At 48.6% G+C, this 21,045-nt stretch overlaps 3 protein-coding genes across 6 annotated transcripts in view; 1 reads left to right on the forward strand and 2 right to left on the reverse strand.

The window, feature by feature from the left end:
• ITPR3 (inositol 1,4,5-trisphosphate receptor type 3) overlaps window positions 1-2,247 on the forward strand; it is a 75,468-nt gene extending 73,221 nt beyond the window's left edge. Inside the window, exons 57-58 of the mRNA XM_025382728.1 lie at window positions 620-781; window positions 1,383-2,247. Of these exons, the coding sequence (XP_025238513.1) occupies window positions 620-781; window positions 1,383-1,451 (231 nt within the window). The 3' untranslated portion in view covers window positions 1,452-2,247. The remainder of the gene's footprint in view (window positions 1-619; window positions 782-1,382) is intronic.
• The window catches only part of LOC112622829 (40S ribosomal protein S10), an 846,014-nt gene that overhangs the window by 110,127 nt on the left and 714,842 nt on the right, over window positions 1-21,045 (reverse strand). The window lies entirely within an intron of this gene.
• LOC112622826 (ubiquinol-cytochrome-c reductase complex assembly factor 2) lies at window positions 5-17,162 on the reverse strand. 3 transcript variants are annotated; one of them, XM_025382770.1, is made up of 5 exons: window positions 16,966-17,118; window positions 7,059-7,133; window positions 6,157-6,226; window positions 3,406-3,438; window positions 5-3,346 (listed from the first exon to the last, which is right to left on the reverse strand). In XM_025382770.1, exons 1-5 carry the CDS (start codon window positions 17,101-17,103, stop codon window positions 3,096-3,098), a joined length of 567 nt encoding a protein of 188 aa, XP_025238555.1. In that variant the 5' UTR covers window positions 17,104-17,118; the 3' UTR covers window positions 5-3,095. The 3 variants fall into 3 exon arrangements, with proteins under 3 accessions (XP_025238555.1, XP_025238556.1, XP_025238557.1); XM_025382772.1 differs by having other exon boundaries at window positions 1,040-1,121; window positions 3,311-3,438; window positions 16,966-17,141; XM_025382771.1 differs by having other exon boundaries at window positions 9-3,438; window positions 16,966-17,162.

Consider the following 21,045-nt stretch of genomic DNA (forward strand, 5'->3'; position numbering starts at 1 on the left):
ATTCTTTGTCGTTTAAGTCTGTATTTCGAGCTGATCTTTGTGTACAGGTTTATCTGCTGGTCTGAGATTCACAGCTCACAAGGAAGCCGAGAACTGCTTAGTGCCCCTCCCTCCCCACTCCTCTGTCCTGGGAAACGTGGCTTTGCCTCCCAGACACGTGTCAGATGCCAGCTTTCCTCAGCGGAGCCTCCCACTCCCTCCGTTTGCCATCTGTCTGACTTGTGTCTTCCCGGGGCGTGGGGCGTGCTTGTCAGGCAGGCGGGCGGGAGGAAGGAAGGAAGGAGATCCAGGGTCTGTCTGGGTGCAGAGGCCTTCCTCCACCTCTCAGGGGGTGTTATGAGAGTAAACAGATGGTGCTGATACCAGCGAAGGACTCAAACTCAGCTGCCGACGCTGTCTAACGGAAGTCAGCCTGTCTCGGTGGCAGAGGGTTGACAGAGGGTTGACTGCCAGCTCACTCTGGCCCCAGGGAGGACCAGGTCAATTCAGATTTTCCCATGACACATCCCTGACGAGTAATTTTGTCAAGGGTGTGGCAGAAGCCTCCCCCCACATTACTCTAAATGAGGCCTTTCTGGGCTGGGCCCATGCCTGCTCACCCACTGGTGATGTTTTTCAGAACAAGAACCTGGACTGGTTCCCCCGGATGCGGGCCATGTCCCTTGTCAGCAACGAGGGCGAGGGGGAGCAGAATGAGATTCGGATTCTCCAGGACAAGCTCAACTCCACCATGAAGTTGGTGTCCCACCTCACTGCCCAGCTCAACGAGCTCAAGGAGCAGGTATGCACCCTGCTTGATCCCAGGCCCACCCTGGGCTCTATCCCTGGGCAGCCCCTGCCTGCCTTCATCCTTCCTGCCCCACCCTCTTCCCCACTGGCCTCTGGCCCTGGATGAGAAGGTAGGTTCCAAACCCACTCTCCCCTACATGGCAAGTCAGACTGGGGTTGACAACCCCTGCCTTGGGCCGTTAAAGACAAGGCCAAGTGGAAACTTAGTACAGGGTGGTGGGGCCCTCTGTCTCTCATCCCCTTCCTCTTGCAGCTGCCAGGTAGGTCTTTTGAGGGGATTCCTGAGTTTAAGGCCCTCTTGCCTAGACATCCTCCTCTGCATCTGGCAGTGCCTGCATGAAGATGAGGCAGCCTGTTAGTGGGCTGGTTTCCCAGCTGCATCAGATCCGGGGTTTGTGACACGCTAATTGAGAACAAGGGTTTGGTGCTGACATCGACATCCTTAAAGTACCCCGAGGGGCCCTGGCCCACCGCCAGTGCTGAATAGCAGCTGGGCCCACAGAGGAAGACGGGCGCCAAGCCCTTCCACAGCACCCATGAAGAGAAGGTGCCAGGAGGCCTGACCGGGCCTGTTGGCATCTGCTTAACCCTAGATGACAGAGCAGCGGAAACGCAGGCAACGCCTAGGCTTTGTGGATGTCCAGAACTGCATGAGCCGCTGAGAAGAGCCACTGAAGGCCCCAGCAGGGGATGCTCATCACTGGAGACTGCGATTGTGAAGAACACTGCCCCCTCCCCCGGGTTGGGTGGCCCAGCCAGCTGGCCAGCCTCCACTCCCACTCTGCCAGACACCCCAATACCCACCCACGCTTTCAACAGCATGGAGGGGGAGCCTCAGAGCTCACAGACCTGCTTAGAGCCCTTAAAGAAAAAACTTGAAAGTTCACTGGGACTCAGTTTACCTTAATGCCTTAGCAGAAGACAAATCCTACCTAGAGACCTTTGTCCCTTAAAGCAATAACTGACAACTCTTTGTAGTCCTCCTCATGGGTAGTTAAAAGTGGGGTCACCCCTTTATCTCCAAGCACTACATTTTGGCTGCTGCCGGCCTCTGGGGAGGTGGCAGTAATGCTGTTACTAGTGATTTTAGGGCTTTGTTATTTAACTTATTCCAAGGGTGCTGTGCTCAGCCCTGCCCATGGCTGTACAGCTCCCTCCGTGCCTCAGATCTGCTGTAGCCAGTGCAGACCTCACTGTCGTGTCCATGCCACCCTGGCATGGCTGTAGGTGGCCTGATGACTCCATGATGGACGATCTTGCTCCTGGGACCTGCCTCTTCCCAGGCTTCCTGGGGGAGAGTTGTATGCCCAGGCAAACAAGGGCTGAGCGGCGTTCGCATGGCTGTTTCATGACCGCTTGTTTTTCTCCTTTTGGTGTAATGTTTTACAAATCCTTTGGCCTGAGAACTAATATGTTAATTGCCTTAAATAAATTAATAGAAGTCTAGTCCGTTAAAAAGGGATGTGTTTCCTGCACTCCCCCGGGGGCTGTGGGGATTAACAGGACACACTGGCAGAAGACAGGAACAAGAGTCCCTCCCTGCTGGCCTGGCCTCTCCTCAGGCTCTCGGGAGATGCACTGAGTGACATCGTGTCTCGGGTCCTCCCCTGAGATCTCCCTACCCAGAACTGCATTTAGGCATAACTAGTTTCTACTGCAGTCCTGTCGATTTTATTTTATGCATTTCAGAACATCCTGAGGAGTCTAGACACAGACGAGGTTGAGAACCTACTTCTAGTTTGTACCCACCAGGGGCGCTGTGGGCCCAGCCTGGTCCCTCACGGTTCCAGACAGAAGAATGCTCAACTAGGAAAGTGAATGTGTCTATCAGTAAGAGCCAAAGTTCCATGGAATAATGAGGTGACCCTGTGTGTGTGTCCTCAGCCAGCAGGGCCTCTGACTTGTGGCCACCTACAGAACCTGCCCACAATGCTGAAGCCAACTGCAGCTGAGGCCCCGCCTGGCCAAGGCCTGTCTATAGCTTCCCTGTCCCTTAAGCCAATTGGGCAGTGTGGGTTTTTGCAAGGTCAGGGACAGAGGCCTGAGGTTCGTCCTCTGAGTCAGTGGGGATGAGGGCCAAGCAGGCTTTTTGCCTCTTTGGGCCTCACACTTCCCTGATGCTTTCTGTTTGCAACAGGATGCCCTTTTCAGTATTTACTGCTATTTTTGGCTTCCTCCCAGGAGCTCCTACAACAAAAGGGAGCCCGAGTATCTTGCCAGGAGGCACCAGACCCCTCCTGGAGGGGCGGGGGCTCCTGTGGTCCTGCAGGAAGCACCTTGTGCGGAGGCCCCATTACCTTCCCTTGTCAGGCCCAGAGGGAAACCTGTATTTCCTCTCCCCAGGAGATTTCCCTCCCCTGAGCAGCAGTCACAGCAGACAGCCCAATCGCCATCCCTTCTGAGGCTGAAACTTTCTTTAGAGCCTTCCTTTCTGGGAAGGCTAGAGGAGATTCCCAAACCGTAAGGTCACGGGGAAACTGGGGCAGTTTTATTGACGATGGCAATGTACAAGACTCCACACCTAGATACGTGGGCGAGGTAAGGCCTGAGCTCAGGCCTTATGATCCTCCTCAGGACCCTTGGAGGAAAACTTCTCCTGCAGTTTCTTCCACATGCTTTTATTCATTTCCTTAAGCTCTTCCAAGGTGTCTGCAAAAGGGAAAGACAAAAAGAGAGAGACAAGTCTAAAACTTGATGACGTAGATTGGACCCATGGGGCTTTCCCGACACAAGCATGCCTTGCTTTTCACACAGTGTGTTCCTGAAAAAGGGAAGTGTAGACCCAGCTTCTGAGGAGCAGATCAAACAGGGTAACAGAAGTGACCACTCGCGGTGACTGAGCACTGTGTGCCAGGCTGTGTGCCCAGCATGCTCTCAGTGGTTTCCTGCCCTCTCCTCACCCTTGGCATCAAAGCAGGGTGTGCTGCTCGTTGCCCTGCTCCATACGAGGGCAAAGAAATGGCCCTGTGCTGTCTGCTGTGCAACCCACAGGCCCAGATGGTCCATCGCAAAATTTGGCCTGCTCCACACAGGCCTGTCTCATTTTCAGGTGTGGAAACTGAGGCAGGAGGCGGTGAAGTAACTTGCTCAGTTTGCACAGCTGGGAAGTGGAGCAGGGATTTGAATCCTGGCGTGCAGGTCCAGCACATGCTGTGGAATTAAGCAGGCACTGACAGAGGGATGGACTTAGGCCTGAATCCCAGCCCATTGTCTCCCACTGTGGGTCCCCTCCCACTATGGGTCCCCTCAAGCACATTACTCAACCCTCTATACTTCGGGTTCCTCATCTGTAAAATGAAGATAAAAACACACATCTGCAGACAACTTGGGGAGAAGTGAAAAAGAAAGAAAAAAAAAACATGTACCTCCAAAGTTGTAAGGATTAAAGAAAATCATGGAAGTAACTTGCTTGGCACACAGCCTGCACTCAATGAAAAGGCAGCCATCTCCACCACAGTGCAGGTGGGAGGGGCTTTTGTTTAAGAAAATACACGTCCCCACACCCAGGAACCAAAGCAGGGTTTCTTGGCCTTGGCACTACCAACACTTTGGGCCAGATAATTTTTCGTTGTGGGCTGGCCTGTGCATCACCGAAGGCTGTTTCGAAGCATCCCGGCCTCTACCCAGTAATGCCAGTAGCACCGCTGCCCCCACCACCAGTTGTGACAACTAAAAATGTCTCCAGAGATTGCCACATGTCCCCTGGGAGGCAAAATCACCCCCAGTACGGAACCATTTTTCTGAAGTCTCTAGGGCTAATGTTCCATGAAATCTAATTTTACGTATATGTTAAATTTTAGATATTCTTATAATATTGTTTTGCTTGCCTGGCCTGAATTTTCACGTTAACAAAACTACCGGAGAAAAGGGTATCTTTTCTGACCAAGAAAAGTGACAGAAAAAAGCCTCTGCTCTGGCGCTTTTCCGGAAGTCCACGTTTCCAGTGTCCAGGTGGACATTGAGGGACACTGTCCATCTCCAAGCCCTGAGGCTTCCCTAAGACGCTTTCCATGACACCAGTCCCAGGGTGGACACACACGTGACCCAGAACACAGCACATTTCAGACTCGCCAGGCCCTCAAAGCCTCTCGCTACAAGGTGCTGCAGGTCTTTTCTTGTCCTGTCAGAGGAAACATTTGGTAAGCTTACGCCACACAATTTGCAACAAAAATACGAGGCTTGCTGTGAAAACAAATTCTCAGCAAATTTCCTGGAACTAAACTTGCAGCCAGAACAAGCTGCAGCGTGGACCAATGGCGGGACTATCTCCTAGCCTTCGTTGCTGCCTGTTTTCCACTTGCAGAGGCTGCCCTGAGGTGAACAACATAGAGGGCAGAAGCAGGGCCTCTGGAACTTATTTCCACCCTCACTTCAAGTTCAAACTTTGCTCAAACTGTCCAGGGCCCTCACGATAATGTGCATCAATGCTGCTAATTAGACGGACCCAGGGATAGAAGAGTAAAACACATTAAAAAAATCGCCAATAAAGTGATTTTGCCTGGCCAAAATATCTTCACCCATTTTCCCAGAGAGTACTGGAATAAAAACAGGGTTAGAGTTGACATGTAATAGCAGGTGATACCACCAGGTTTTAATCTCAGAAGATGGTTTTCTAGAAGCCCAAATCCTCAAAACTAAGTTGCTGAAGGCTGCCAGAAGAAGAGGAAAGACATATTTCTAGAATACCAGAAGGAAATGTGTCAGGGCCATGCCCTTCCAGAAAAGGTTAGCCTATTTTTGTATATAATATACTTGGCAACAAAAATAGTAATTTTCCAGTACCTGCCTACTTCAGCCCTGGCTCTCTGGCCCCCCTCCTTAGGGACAATGGAGATAGGGAATTAAGGAAAGGACAGGCTTGGCAGGATGTTTCCTTTCTTGTTAATCAGAGTCTATCAATGACTCTAAAACATACCTAGCTCAACTCATATCTAACCCACAGACCACGTCCCCTGGGTCAGATAACTCTTAGGCGGATATCCCCAAACACGTTTATTGAATGGCTTTTTGTTTTAATTAAAACCTTCATTGTTTATAAAGCCCCCTTAGGACCATAAAAATAAAATAATTTTCCTTCCATCCTGATTTCAACTACTTCCATTTGGCAAATATGTATTCCCCTGTTCCCTGCTGCCCAGCCTTGAATTTAAAACCACTAAAGATAGATTTTCTTTTTTAAATAACGCCTTTGACCTTCTCCACAGTATATGGTCAAAATGCATGAGCCCTGTAGCTTCAGAATTTCCTCTGGGCTGTTCTACAAGACTTTCCATCAAGCAAAGCTGCCTTCTTAGACAATTCCCCTTGGCCACTCAAACTCAGAGTCATTTGCAAACCAATGAGAAAAGGCAGCTGTGCTTTCATTACCTGTGGACAGGATCAGCTTGTACTCTTCCAACGACAGGCCACTGAAGCTGGTGTCTCTGGGGCGAGGGTACTGGTCACCGGGGCAGAAAGGAAGTGAAGGGAGGAGAGAGATCAGTCCACAAGCCCTGCTCTCTGACTGCATTTCATCTGGGCCCTAGGCAACCAGAGGCCAGGCCTAGCAAGAAGAGCAGCGCCACCTTGAGGTTAAGACTTGGCCTCACAAGAACCAGTACAGTCTCCAGCAGGCAGCTCCAACTTTAATGTACCCATGAGTCCTCCCTGGAAAACGCAGGTATGGGTGGGGCCCCTGATTTGCTTTTCTAACCAGCCCCCAGGTGATGCCCATGCTGCTGCTCATGGATCACATGTTAGTAGGGAGGATTTAGAAAAAATCCATCTTCCACATAGGCATATGGCCACGTTTGTGGAGTTACTGAACACATTTTTCAAGTATGGGAAAAACCACTCTAAATGGAATTTGACAGTAATCATGTTGGGGCCCAGCTCCGGAAAGGACGGCACTTTCCCAATCATCCCACCTTTATCACCAGAGTGTGGGGAGGTGTCAGTTCCATCAGAGTGAATGGGAAAATTGGTATAAATCCAATGGCTGTCAGACACTCCCAGGAGCACACACTGGCATATCAAATACATGGCTTCTATTCATAATTGGTTTTCTTTGTTTCTTCCCTTTTCCCTGTATTCACAATTTTAAACAGCTTTTATTTAGGTGGTGTAAAAGCCTCTACTAGGCACCTCTGTTGGCTTGGTTGAAATTACTGGTTTCATTTGAAAGCAGCAAAGCCAATTCTTTACAAAACATTACATAATCAGATTTTCACTCATTCTTATTAGTTGTCCTGTCAGAAAGCTGGGGATATAAAAGACTGTGGCCCACTCACCTTGTGTTTGTAGTAGTTTGAATGGAGTCGCGCTAAGCTCTCGTACATCTGATCACAGGCCTCAGGCTCTGCAACCTGAAAAGCAAAGAACCCCCAAGGAGGTGAGCAAAGGAGTCCTGCCTCCCACAGTGTCTGTACCTCGAGGAAAGACCATACTTAATAAGGCATTCACATGAAGCAGGCCTGCAGCTAGCACTGGCTTCTCCACTCTGCGGGAAGCAAACCTGGACTATAGCTCTGCTATTAGAAACTACTTTTTGGAGGCATAGCTCTGCCTCATCAACTCCCCAACCTGCAGAAAAATCAGATTAATCAGCAAACAAGCATTTGTGGAGCATCTGTGACTTGTGAGCCACGACACCAGCTGCAGTGAGAGATGCCACAATAGAAATGTAAGGTTGGAAAGGTGTGCCTAACAAAGGCGGTGCTGGGCAGGGTGGGCTACAGGGACTCAGTGGGGGAGTCCCCACATGTTCAAGTGGTCAGTGCATGATGGAAGTGAGACGACGCTAGGTTCTGAAAGAAGCACAGGGGTCAGCGAGCAGAAGGGAGAAGGGCAGGCCTTCCTGGGGGAGGAGATGCTGTCAGCAAGGAGGAGGAGGCAGGAATCCTCTGGGATGCTTCAGGCCAGACCAGTAGATTCTTTTTTTCTTTTTTCTTTTTTTGAGACAGAGTCTTACTCTACTGCCCAGGCTAGAGTGCAGTGGCACAATCTTGGCTCACTGCAACCTCCGCCTCCTGGGTTCAAGTAATTCTCCAGTCTCAGCCTCCCGAGTAGCTGGGATTAAAGGCATGTGCCACCACACTCAGCTAATTTTTGCATTTTTTAGTAGAGACAGGGTTTCACCATGTTGGCCAGGCTGGTTTCGAACTCCTGACCTCAAGTGATCTGCCTGCCTCAGCCTCCCAGTGCTGGGGTTATAGGCGTGAGCCACCATGCCCAGCCTCAGACCAACAGAATCTTTTAGCAAAGGCAAAAAAAAAAAAAACCAAAAAAATCACCTGAGTTTTCATCTGTGATAAGTGGGGAGCTGCTGAAACTCTACAAGAAGGGAAGAAACATGAAGGCAGCAACATTTAAGATAAAATGGGTAAACTGAGGAGAACCAAGATGGGACCACAGTTAGGTCCTGCTAGAAAGGAGATGGCCCAGAACCCTGAGGCGTTGCCATAGAAAGGGGGATATAAGTAAATTCTCTGGTGCCAGAGACAGCGATGCCCCGATGGGCATTCTCTGGAAGACGCAGCATACAGAGGCGGCGTGGTCAGGAAGACAGGCGGCATACAGAGGAGGCGTGGTCAGGAAGACAGGCGGCATACAGAGGAGGCGTGGTCAGGAAGACAGGCGGCATACAGAGGAGGCGTGGTCTCTTCCCTGTAGTTCGAACTTTCCCTTTACTCTGTCCTTGCTATTACTTATGTATAATTCTTTAAATTTTTCTGCCAAGAATTTTGAAAAGCTCCCCAGAACAAAACTTTCTCTTTTACATTTTTTTCCCCCAAAATTCAAATGATGGATTTTTTCCTAACTTAAATCCTTCCTTGGAGAAGGCAGAGCATAAATAAATCAGTAGTAAAGGAGTTTAATAGGCAGCTCCACTGCTGCCTCTCTGTGCATGTCAAATGAGGTCCCTACTTTACAGCAAACAAAAAAGACAATCCATCATTTAGTTCTACCTGACCCATTCCTGGGTTCAGGCTACTCATCATGAGAACAGCTAGATACATCAGAAGAGGAAGGATTATGGCCTGAAGAGGTGGCCAGTGTTTGCTGAATAATAATCAAAGTCATTATCTGAGTGGACAGAATGAATGGAAAAGGATGAGGCTGGTGCCTCCCTGCTGCCGGACAGCTCTTCCAGGGAAAGTCCCGCTAGAATGGACTTCTGCACACATCTGGACGAACACATCTGGAATATTTCTTCAGCAGGGCATGCATAGCCAAAAGGTAACGCTGGAGTGCAGTGGCGCGATATCAGCTCACTGCAACCTCCGCCTCCCGGGTTCAAGTGATTCTCCTGCCTCAGCCTCCCAAGTAGCTAGGACTACAGGCACCCACCACTACACCCAGTTAATTTTGTGTATTTTTAGAAGAGACAGGCTTTTGAACTCCTGACCTTGTGATTTGCCCGCCTCAGCCTCCCAAAGTGTGCTCACTTATAAATTTAACAGACATTCACTGAGACCCTAGAGCATGCTTGGCCCATCTATGAGCAGGGGATGCTTGGGTGAATGAGTACCTCCAAGGCTGTAGGGAGCAGTGGAGCCAAACTACCTGGGTTGAATCCTGGCACCATCCCTTATCAGCTATGTGATGTCAGGCAAACCATTCACTCTTCCCCCATGAAACACACTTAAAAAAAAAAAGTTGCAGTTTATCTTTCTCTGTATCTGTACATACGTATCTTTCTTCTGATCCACTTGAAAGTAGGAGCATAATGCCCCTTCACCCCATAATATTTCATTGTGCATTTCCTAAGAAGAACATTCTCTTATATAACCACAGTTCAGTGATCAAATTCAGGCCACTTAACATCGATACAACATTATTATCTAATGCACAGTCCATATTCCAATTCTGTCAATTGTCTCAATAATAATCTAAGGAAAAACAGGATGTCCTGCTGCATGTAACAGTCATGTATCTTTTAGTCTCTTTTAATCCGGGACAGTTCCTCGGCCTTCGTCTTTCATGCATTGAACATTTTTGAAGCATACTGGCCAACTTAACCTTTCTTTTAAAAGAAAATATAATAATAGCCCCTACTTCCCAGGGTGGTGTGAGGATAAATGAGGTAATGCTTGGGCTGCTCTGAATTCCAGGCCTGGAACACCGATAAATGTGAGTGATTAGTTTTTCTTACAGTTATTAGCAGTAAAGAGTTGTAGCAAACACAGGCTCCTGTCTCACAAAGTAAGAGGGGAAAGGACAGAACGGTTTAGGACCACCCTGGTGAGAGTGGAACGAAGGGGCATGTACAAGGTGCTATGGGCCTGCGGGGCCAGGCAGGAAGTGCTGGAGAATGAGCGGCTGAGGATGGGTGCATGTACCAGCAAGGGAGTGGGGGCGCTCCAGGCACAGGACCAGGTGGAGCCCGTGCCCAGGGAATGGGTCAGCATGTTATCAGTGGGTCAGCATGGCTGGTGTGCACTGCAGATGGTGGCGCTGGAAACGGAAGTGAGGACGGATGAGAAACTGCTGAGGCTTCACTCCTGACTGACGCTGGTGGCTCTTTACCTGATGGCCGCTTATCTGGACCCTCCCATCCTGCCACCATCCCCACCACCTTCCCAACTAAGCTCTTAGGAAAGGAGTCCACATGCTGATTTGCCTTCTTCCCATAGCCTCTGCCTCTCTCCTGGGCTCCTAACACTGCTTCCTGATAAACCTGCATTCCAACCAGATCCTCACCCTCAAACACCTTGTCAACTCAAGTTCCTGCTCCAACTCTCCAGCAGTGAGAAGTCACCAGTAGGCTGCTCAGCAACCTTGTATCATACCCTCAAGCAGGTGTGCTATAAAGTGCTGTCCTTCCTTGCCACCTAGTCCCATCTCTGATGGGCAGCAGGACAGACAGGAGGGGCACAAGGGACGGGTCACCCTTGCAGAGTGCTGCTCCTGTAACAGCAAAGTACACAAAGTCTAAGTGCAAAAAGCAAAGTGACCCTCAGGTACTCTCACTTCTTAAGCTTCCTCTGTGTGAAAGAGACAGTCTCCTAGAGAGTTCCCAGAAGTCCTGGACTCAATTGTAATCCGAGAAAGAAAATCAAACACCTGAGTCCTAAAACAGACTTGCCACCCGGTTTCCTGTTTGAGGTCAGAAGGTGTCTGAGGCTGTAAAAGCAGCTCAGTGGAGGTGACAGGAGTTTGAGATATACCCATTTCTAGCAAGTTCTTACTGCTTGAGGAGTGATGAAGCCTTGATCAATGCTGGGTTCCTAGCCACAGATAACTCAAGCTCAGCAATTAAAAAAGTCATCCTTAAAAGGATGTCAGTGGAGACATCTGTCAAATTCCAGAAGCCTCACCACGTTCCTATAGCTTACACTTTATTCACAGACTCCAGCACTAACATTCCTGAGTTCTGAAATGCAGTTTTTCTGATGAAATGGACTGTGCATTTTTAGAAATATTCTTAATACAAGCTTTAAATTACCTGATTTTGCATTCATACCTAATGAGATCATGGACGTTTTAGGACTAATAGCAGTGCTGGGTTTGAAAAAGGCAGCAGTGGGGACATTATGAAAAATTCAGCACTGCTCCCCAAATGTGAATAAAATAGATGTTCATCTGACGAGTGTCCTTTATAGCTCTATTTTTGCTCCTTTTGCATTTCCCCTGCTCAGTCGTCAGTAAATTTCTCTTTACCATATTAAACTTTTACACATACAAATCTACATCGGTGCCGCAGGCACTGATTTCGATTTTCCAAATTGAATTTTCGGTGGTGACAGCAATTGGTACAGCGGCCCCTATTCTAGTCACACAAAGGGATGCATAAGCACTTTTGGGAAAGGGTGTTGCAAATTGCTTTGCTAATTAAGGTAGAGCTGGATTCAGTCCAGGAGGATCTATAAAAAAAGGCTTTCAAGACTTGGTAATGAACTTCTGAAATGAGTTCATTCTGTTATGGGAGCCTATTCCCTTCAATTGAGTTGAAAATGTATTTCTTGAGCACCTACTATAGAGAGAGTGCCCCACTAGGGGACTGTGAAGGGCCATAAAGAAGACGACCCAGGCCGGCTGTGGAGAAGCTGGCAGGCACACTGCAGAGACAAGATACACATGAATTAGAAACCAACCCTGCCCGGGGCAGCATGCAAGTGAGAGCCAGAGCTGTGAAGCGCGGGCCGCTGCAGGAGACCCGAGGTGGGAGCTGGGCACCAGGCTGTGCTGACAGGGAGATATGGCAAGGAAGGGCTAAGTTTCACTGCAGCGACAGTGCACAGAGTGAGGAGTGCCGACCTGGGCATGAGTGACACAGGGACCAGAAATGACTGGGAGGATGAAGCATGAAGAGGCACAGGACAAGGGTGTTTTAGGCAGGCAGAGCTTTTAAGGAGAACCCAGGGAGGGCTCCAAGAGCCTGGGAAGCCACCAAATTCTTGACAACTCTGTGTTTGGGTTTTTGGAGGTTGTAGGGGTACGGTGATCCACAGTGCACTTAAGTTTCAAAGGATCAGAATCGCTTGTACCATGGACAGTTTGGGAGACCATGAGAAGACACCCTTGCTGAGCCTGGGGCTCGTGTTGGGGTGGTGAGAGGCAAGGCTGGAAACACAGGCTGGGACCAAGGATCAGAGGCACTGCAGGCCTCACAAAATTGCCTGCCACCTGTCCAGGAGGCAACAGGCAGACCCCAGAGATCTTTGAATAAAGTAGTGACCCACCAAAAGTGGCTAAGAATTTATCCCTTCAGGAGGAGGACTGCAGCTTTACATATGCAGAGATAAACGCCACCCCTTGGTGTGAATACTACCCTAGCTCACACTGGCGCCATTCAGAATTGGAAGAGAAAAAAAGATGGAGACGTTTGCATTCCCTCTTAGAGATGATTCTCCTTACAATTCCAGGTTTTAGATGGGCTCAATATGTAACTAAAAATAGGATAATCTGCTCTTAGGACACTCTTCAAAAACATGACTTCAGGGGGCTCACAAGTGGGGGTGAGCAACGTTGACATGGCTTCACCGTGGCCAGCATATGCCAGGTGGCTTGGGGGCTAGCTCCCTGCCACACTGAGGAATGCCAAGGATCAGGCCTCAACTGGATGACTGACAAAACAGAATCATAAAAAAACCTTTGAATTATCCTCTGAGAAGGTGGAAATATCATTTACATTATTAGAAACTCAAGAAAAAGTTTAACTTCTTTCAAACTGAGCCAATATTATTATACTTAAACTTGGATACAATACAATTAGAACTCCCTGGTGGGCGAGCCCCTTCCTGGGCAGCAGCTCTTCCAGGCCACCCCTCGGAGTTGCAACTCATGCTACATAAGTGGGTGCTGGTGTGCAGTCTGGGATCTTTTAGGAAGCACCTAATGAACTCATTAGAAAGATCTGCTCCTTTCCCTGTTGTTAAGTCAACAATTACAGTTGTTGTGCCACCTTCCCCCATGTTGCAATTCTTTTATTAAGCTCTCAGCGCTGTAGGAAACACGTGTTCTTAGACAAACTGTATTCAAAAGGGGCAAAGCCCATAAACACTGACTTTTTAAAACTACACAATAGGATATGGGGTGTAAGAGGAGTTACGTGTGTTCCTGCTCCCACCACCAACTCCCTGCTTGGTGGGTTTAGGGTGGACCACGAGACTCCCCAGAGGGCAATTTGAGGTGGAATAAATGGAGGCAGTGGTTTTTGTACTCTGGTTTTGAGTATGAATTATTAATTTGCCCTTTAGTTAACCCAGCTTTTCTCTGCTTGGTGTCCCACCCAGGACCATCTTTCTTCCCATCTGGACTGGTAGTGGCTGGGGCAAAGAATAGATGGGTAAACACAGGGAGTTCCATTTGCTGCCCAAACTATCTATGGCCCATAAAGGTTTGAACAGGCAACCAGGGGAAGGAAGTGGTGTGATGTTCATGGAAAAAGAGGTTGTTCAGGTTGTTCTAACAATAACTTGGAACAGCAGCTGAGGAAAGGCCAGGCACCCAGGAGACGATGCACACTAGGGCCAGGAGGGCTGGGTATGTTTCTCACTTGGCTTGTCTCTTACGGCTAGAGAACCCCCAGAGAGTTGTCTCGTTTTTCTGATTCGTTTCCTCATCTGTAAAATGGGAACAGTAATGGCTACCACTCAGCTGCACTAAGGATTAAATGAGATCATGCCGGCAAAGGTGTGCTGTGCACCTTTCGGGGTGATCATTAGGACGAAGGAAGCCAAGAGGCTGAGAGGAGGACTGACTGCCTCTCTCCTCTACAGGAATGGAAAGATGGCCTGAACAGAGCTACTTTCCCCTCCAGTCCTGTCTTCTGGCAACCGGCATAACCAAGGAGGAGCTCCATACTAGTCAGTCAACTGGATCTAATCCCCACCTCCTGCTGCCAGTTTAATGAACAGCCTACCAGAATCACCTTGCTTTCTCAAGGTCTTTATACATGATCTGGGGGTGTCAGTAGGAGTGACTCACAGTAGTGTTTTCAATTCCAGCAAGGAATCGCGCCCTTCAAAAATTACCACAAAGATTTACTAAGCCCAGGTGCATTCTCAGGTGACATCAGGATGAGGTACCACAACAGTGGTCCTGAGTAATGCTCCTGCTGCCATCGTGATGCACTGGTTCACTCTACCAGGAATGCATTCATCAGCTGCTACAGAATCATCAACAGAGCCATGACTTGCATCTGCAGCTGGGACTCAAACCTGTGTGGGCCTTTGACTGCTCAGGAACAATTTCCCCAGGTGATAACAACTCCAAAAGAGAAAACTCTTTCCTCCTTTGCTGGCTCCTCTTACACTAACAATCAAGCAAGTGAATGTAATGCTCTCTCACCTCCCCAAAGATGGAGCCTCTGACTGCCCAACTGTAAGCTCCTTGGTGGTGAGGGCCAGCTTATGGCCTTCTTCCATAGATCCCGAAATTCCCCAAACATGGTAAGCTCTCAAATCAATTCTCCCCACTCAGAACACACAAATATTCCTTTCTCACTCTTCACAACTTCTCTTTGTCTAGTTCTGCTACATCTGAAACTATATTCAGACAATTGTCTCATGAGCCACAACCAATTATTTACTTATCCATTCAGACATTTACTGAGTGTTTTTTATGGGCCAAGAACTATGCTAGACACTGGTAGGGGAGAGGGGGAAAGATAAAAATGGCATCATCTCTATTTTCAGGAAGCTCATACTAAAAACCTGCAGGGAGTACAGCTTTAGGAAGCTCACGGGGTTTGTAGAATTGGGACCAGATAAGATTCTTGCCTTAAAGATCTTTCCACTTTGGGCCAGTGAAGACCACCATGAACAATGGGAGGGCCCTGGGTATCGTATAACCTGGGCCAGACACTCCCCAGGCTGTCAGCCCATCAGCAGTCCAGTCACAATGATGCCACTGGGCGTGCTCCAGCTCCTTTAGGTGGGCTGGCTTGGCTCTGTTTTGGGCTAAGCTTAAAAAAAAAAAAAAAAAAAAAAGGCCATGTTCCTTCTTTGACAGGTCTTGGCCAAGTTTTGCAAGTCATTTCTTCAGACTGTGTGTGTATGTATCTCATTTCATTTCTGGTCTCTTGCTCGAGCCCCAAGCTCAAATATAGCACGCCTACTTGACATTGCCACTAGGAAATCAGTGTACTTGGCATCTCAGGTTTAACCTGCTTAACACCGAACTCAAGATATTCTTCCTACACTTCACCTATTCCTGCCTCAGTAAATGGCACCATCTTAGACCTAGATGCTCAGGCCAAAAAAAATCTAGGTGCTATCTTTGGTTCCTCTCTTTTCCTTTATCCCACATCCCACATATCAACAAGTCCTGCTGATTCAACCTGCACATAACCTGAATCCAGCCACTCCCATCTTCTGTGCTGCCATCCTCATCCAACCCCCCACCATCGCTCGCTTATAGTACCATAATCGGCTTCTCTCCAGCCTCCTTGCTTTTTTGTTATTGCCCCCTATAGCCCACTCACCACATAGAACCAGAATAGTCTTAAAAAAAGTAAATTGGGGCACATCAGTCCCCTCACTAAACATCCCCAGTGACTTCTCACTGGCCTTACAATGAGGTCTAACAGCTAATCAGAGCAGATAATATCCTACTGTGTCTGGCTCCTGACCTCCACCTTAGCAAACTCCACCTTACTCACTACCCTGCAGCCATTCTGGCTTTCTTTCTGTCCTGGAACATGTCAATCTGCCTCCTGCCTTTGGGCATGCGCAGTGTCTGGAATGTCCTTCCCGCCAAGTGTACATGGCTGGCTCATCCTCTTGCCTTAGGTCTTACCTATGTGTCATCTCCTCAGAAAGACCCGACTAATAACATTACTCTTTTATCATGCTACCCTATTTTCTATTGATCACAGTACTTATCTGTCTTATGTAGACCTACTTGTTTATTGTGTCCTGAACTACAATGTAAAACTTTATGCGGGCAGGACTTCACCTGTTTAACACTGCTGTTTCCCTAGCACCGCTCCAGGCATATGGTAGGTGCTCAATAAATATGAGCTATATGAACGAATGAATCCCAGAGCTGCAGCGCCAACCTGGAGGAGAGCAAGACCGTGGGCCTACTACTCACACACAGCTACGGGAGCTGAGGACCCAAACCTGCTGCACAGGCTTACAGGGCTCAGGAAGAACGCAAACGCTTAGCCGGGACCTGCAGAGTTTACTGGGGATTAGCTCAGTCAATACACAACACTGCGAGATAATGAGGTAACGTTACCGTGACACGGGAGCAAAAAGCTGAGGCTGTCACCAGCTGCCACTGGTGTTGTGGATCTCAACTGTCTGCACCTTGAATCACCTGGAGAGCTTTTAAAACACTGAGGTCAAGATCCCACCCCTAGAGATTCTGTATCTTAAGTTTTTGTTTGTTTTTTGATTTGCAGAGACGGAGTCCCACTATGTTGCCCAGGCTGACCTCCTGGGCTCAAGCGATCCTCCCGCCTCCGCCTCTCAGAGTGCTGGGATTATAGGTGTGAACCACCGCGCCCGGCCCATCTGGAGTTTTAAAAAAGCTTCCTCGGCAATTCCAAGGTGCAGCGGGGGGAGAGCGCTGAGTAGAAAGGGCGTAGCTCTCACTAGCTCCCTGGGGAGAAACGGGGGTCTGCGCTCACATGCGGCCTGGAAGGAGGACGCGCGCATGCGCAGATCCCGCTGCTAGCGCGCTAGTTGGCCCCGCCCCTGCCTCGTCCTTTCCTCCCCTCGTCCCAGCCACCTCCCCGCCGGTCACCTGGGTATTCTCTCCCTCCCGAAAGGCCTGTGCTACCCGCTGTCGCAGGTAAGCGCCCAAGTCCCGGCCCCGTTTGGTCTCGTCCACTGGCCATTCCTCACAGAGCTTAAGAAAACGCCGGTACCGGCTGGCCGCCATTTTGGGCCCCGTGTGTTCCCGCCTTAGGGGGAGGAGTCGCCGCCAATGGATGGTACTTGCGCACTAAGTCTCGCCGCCTTAGGAGTGGGGGGGGGGAGGCCGAAGTGGGCATGCGCGACTTTGCAGGCGCCCAGTTACTCTCCGGGTAGGGGCGCTGCTCGCCTTTCTCTGCAAAGCGAGCTAATTCAGTCGTCCTCCTCCTGGAACTGGCCCAACTCCCAGGGGCAAGGCGGACGTGGAGTACCTCAGGGACAGCTTTGCTTCTCTTTTTCAATGACTGCACAAGCTTGAGACTAAAAAACCCTCCTCCGAGGCCTCCGCTGTTTTGCATAAACCAATACATTTGCATGTAAATACAGGTTACTGGATGAAGATGTGTTTGAACGTTGTTCGTTTGTGCCCCTGTACCTGTCACTATCCCTTGGTACTCTGCCGCAGTTCCTTCTTTAGTGCTTCCTAGTTCTTGTTGCTCTCTGCCCAGTCCCTGCTAGTATCCCTTCTGTTCCCCCCTTCATACCCCTCATAAGCCAGACATTTTTCTCTGGGAGGCCCAGGTTTTCTAGAATGAGCAATGCGAACTGGGTTGATTCAGAAAAACTTTTTTTTTTTTTTCTTTTACAATTTATTAATTTTGTATTGTGGTAAAATACGCATAACAAAATTTACTATCTTAACCATTTTGTTTTAGACAAGGTCTTGCTATGTGGCCCATGCTGGTCTCAAACTCTTGGGCTCAAGTGATCCTCCCACCTTGGCCTCCCAAAGTGCTGGGATTACAGGTGTGAGCCACCACACCTGGCCTTAACCTTTTTTTTTTGAGATGGAGTCTTGCTCTGTCACCCAGACTGGAGTACGGGGAATGGCGCAACCTCTGCCTCCGGGGTTCAAGTGATTCTCCTGTCTCAGCCTCCGGAGTAGCTGGGATTATAGGCGCCCGCCACCATGCCCGGCTATGTTTTGTATTTTTAGTAGGGATGGCGTTTTGCCATGTTGGCCAGACTGGTCTGGAACTCCTGACCTCAGGTGATCTGCCTGCCTCGGCCTCCCAAAGTGCTGGGATTACAGGAGTGAGCCACGGTGCCCGGCCAGCCATTTTTAAGTGTACAGTTCATAGGTATGAAATAGCACTGAATAATATTGTGCAGCCATCACACCATCTCCCTAACTCTTGTAAAACTGAAACTCTATACTCATTGAACAATAAATCCCCATTCCCCCCTCTCCCCCGCAGCCCCTGGCAACGACCGTTCTATTTTGTCTGCATGATTTTGACTACTCTAGGTACCTCATGTAAGTGGAATCCTGCAATATTTTTACGACTGGCTTATTTTGCTTAGCATAATATCTTCACCTCAAGGTTCATTCATTTTGTAGTATATGTCAGAATTTCCTTCCTTTTTAAGGCTGAGTAATACTCCGTTGCATGTATGTGCTACATTTTGTTTATGCATCCATTGATAGACACTTAGGTTGCCTCCATGTTTTAGCTCTTGTGAATAATGCTGCTATGAACATGGATGTACAGACATCTCAAGACTTTGCTTTCAACTCTTTTGGTATATACCCAGAAGTGGAATTGCTGGATCATATGGTAATTCTATTTTAAGTTTTTTGAGGAACTGCCATACTGTCTTCCACAGCAGCTGCACCATTTTACACTCCCACCACCAGTGCACAAGGGTTCCAATTTCTCCACATCCTTACCAACATTTGTTATTTTCTGGTTTTTTGATAGTAACCATCGTAATGGGTGAGAGCTGTATCTCAATGTAGCTTTGAGTTGTGTTTCTCTAATGATTAGTGATATTGAGTATCTTTTTATGTGCTTAGCCATTTGTATATCTTCAGAGAAATACCTGTTCAAGTCCTTTACCTGTTTTTAATCGGGTTTTTTTTGTTGTTGTTGTTATTGAGTTTTAGGAGTTCTTTGTATATTCCAGATATTAATTCCTTGACCGCTATGTGATTTCAAAATATTTTCTCCCGTTAAAATGTGTTTGTTTTACTAAGTCTTCTCTTATATGTCTCTAGCTACATCACCATGTGAACTGATTTTTGTTCTCAAAAGACTGTCCCACCATCTGCATTTTTCATAAGGAAGCCTCAGTGTATCTCTACTGTCCTGTATTTAGCCAAGACCATCCAATGTGTACAAAACTTTGCTTCCTCCAAACCTTTTCCTTCTTGCCCTACCTACATTTTAAAGGTAAATCTAGGAGAGTCCTGCCTTCAAGAAGTTGACAGCCAAGTCTGGGAATGTGTACATAACCAGGACATAAAGTTACAGATGACAAGAGCTTTAACCGAAGTGTTAGACAATGCTAGAGAGTTTGGAGAAACACAGGTCTGCTGTTCAGAGGAGAGTGGGAGAAGATCAGGGATGGCTCCAAGAACAACCAGAGGCAGGCCTGGGGTGGCAGTGGGAAAGAGAGGGAGGAGTTTAATTTGAGGAAAGATCAGTGGGTGATTTTAACTGGAATGACTTTAACTGTTCCGAAGATGTTAAGAGTAAACCACTGAAGGAAAACCTCTGGGGACCAGAATGTGTGATGCCCGCCTGAGGTAAGGAGAGTTCAGGGGGAGTGGAAAATGAGGCGCCCAAGGGCACCTCCTCCAGAAAGCTCCCCTGATTAACCTCCCCAGGTTCCCAGCCCAACAGTCTCTCCCTGCTCCATCCTCACCTCATAGCCATGTAGTTTTGATGACAGCCCTGAGGTACAAAGGACAAGAATTGTATCTATTATCAAAGTCCAGGCACCTAGGGCTGTGCTGGCTGCCCTGAGGTGCTCTCATAGCTGTAACTTTAAAGAGCACCTGGCTGGTCCACATCTGTCCTGGAAGGCAGGGCCAAGGTCCCTCTGTCTTAGGCAACCAAAAAGTAACATTAGGTGGCAGCAAATGGTTTTCATGCCGCTTGAGGTGCAAGGACAATGAGAGGTTGAGAAGAACGCTGGGCTCCAGAGGAAGCGCAAACAGATGCTTCCTCTTAAGGTGCTCCCTTCCCCTGTACCCTAGCTGCTTCTCGCTCAGGCTGTGATAGTCCCTGGTTCTGACTGCCCTGCCCACCTCTTTTCCTCCATATGGAAGCTTGTTTGGTATGGTGGTTAAGTAGTAGGGTTTTGGAGTCTGACAGACCTGGTTGGAATGTAGGCTTGCTCATTCATTCATTCATTCATTCATTCACTCACTGATTATAGCCCTGATCACTCTATCAGTATAATTTTCTGGGGCCCAGTGCAAAATGAAAATGTAAAGCCCTTTGTTAAAAAATTGTTAAGGCCAGGCATGGTGGCTTGCGCCTGTAATCACAGCTACTTGGAGGCGGGAGGATCACTTGAGCCCAGGAGTTCGAGACCAGCCTGGGCCATATGGCGAGACACCCCCATCTCTCCAAAAAATTTAAAATATTAGCCAGATGTGGTGGTGCACACCTGTAGTCTTAGCTGTGTAGGAGGATGGCTTGACTGCTTTGAACCCAGGAGTCAGAGGCTGTAGTGAGCTGTGATTACACCACTGCACTCTAGCCTGGGTGACAGAGTGAGACCTTGTCTCTGAAAAAAATTGTTAAGAATTTCAAGACAGTAACAGCAGAGCGTTAAAGCAAATGTAGCCCCTTCTGAGTGCGGGGCCCTGGGCGAGTGTGCAGGCCACACACCCATAAAGCCGGCCCTGAGTTCCTGTCATGTGGTGGACAAGACAAGTGAGGGCCCTGCTCCTATGGGGACAGACAGCAACCAAGCAAACATATAATAATAATAGTGCTCTTATAGTTCATTTGCTGAATGAACAAGATAATTTCAGATGTAATAAGTGCCAAGGAAAGATCAAGGCGGGGTGCTGGGTCCACAGTGATTGGGGCAGGGGAGGGGTCAGTGGTCTGGAGGCTGTCCCTGAGCAACTTGTGAGTCACCTGAGGGGGCAGCCACGGGAAGATGGGCAAGA

This window comes from Theropithecus gelada, chromosome 4 (genome assembly GCF_003255815.1).
Source record: "Theropithecus gelada isolate Dixy chromosome 4, Tgel_1.0, whole genome shotgun sequence".
Classification (NCBI taxonomy): domain Eukaryota; kingdom Metazoa; phylum Chordata; class Mammalia; order Primates; family Cercopithecidae; genus Theropithecus; species Theropithecus gelada.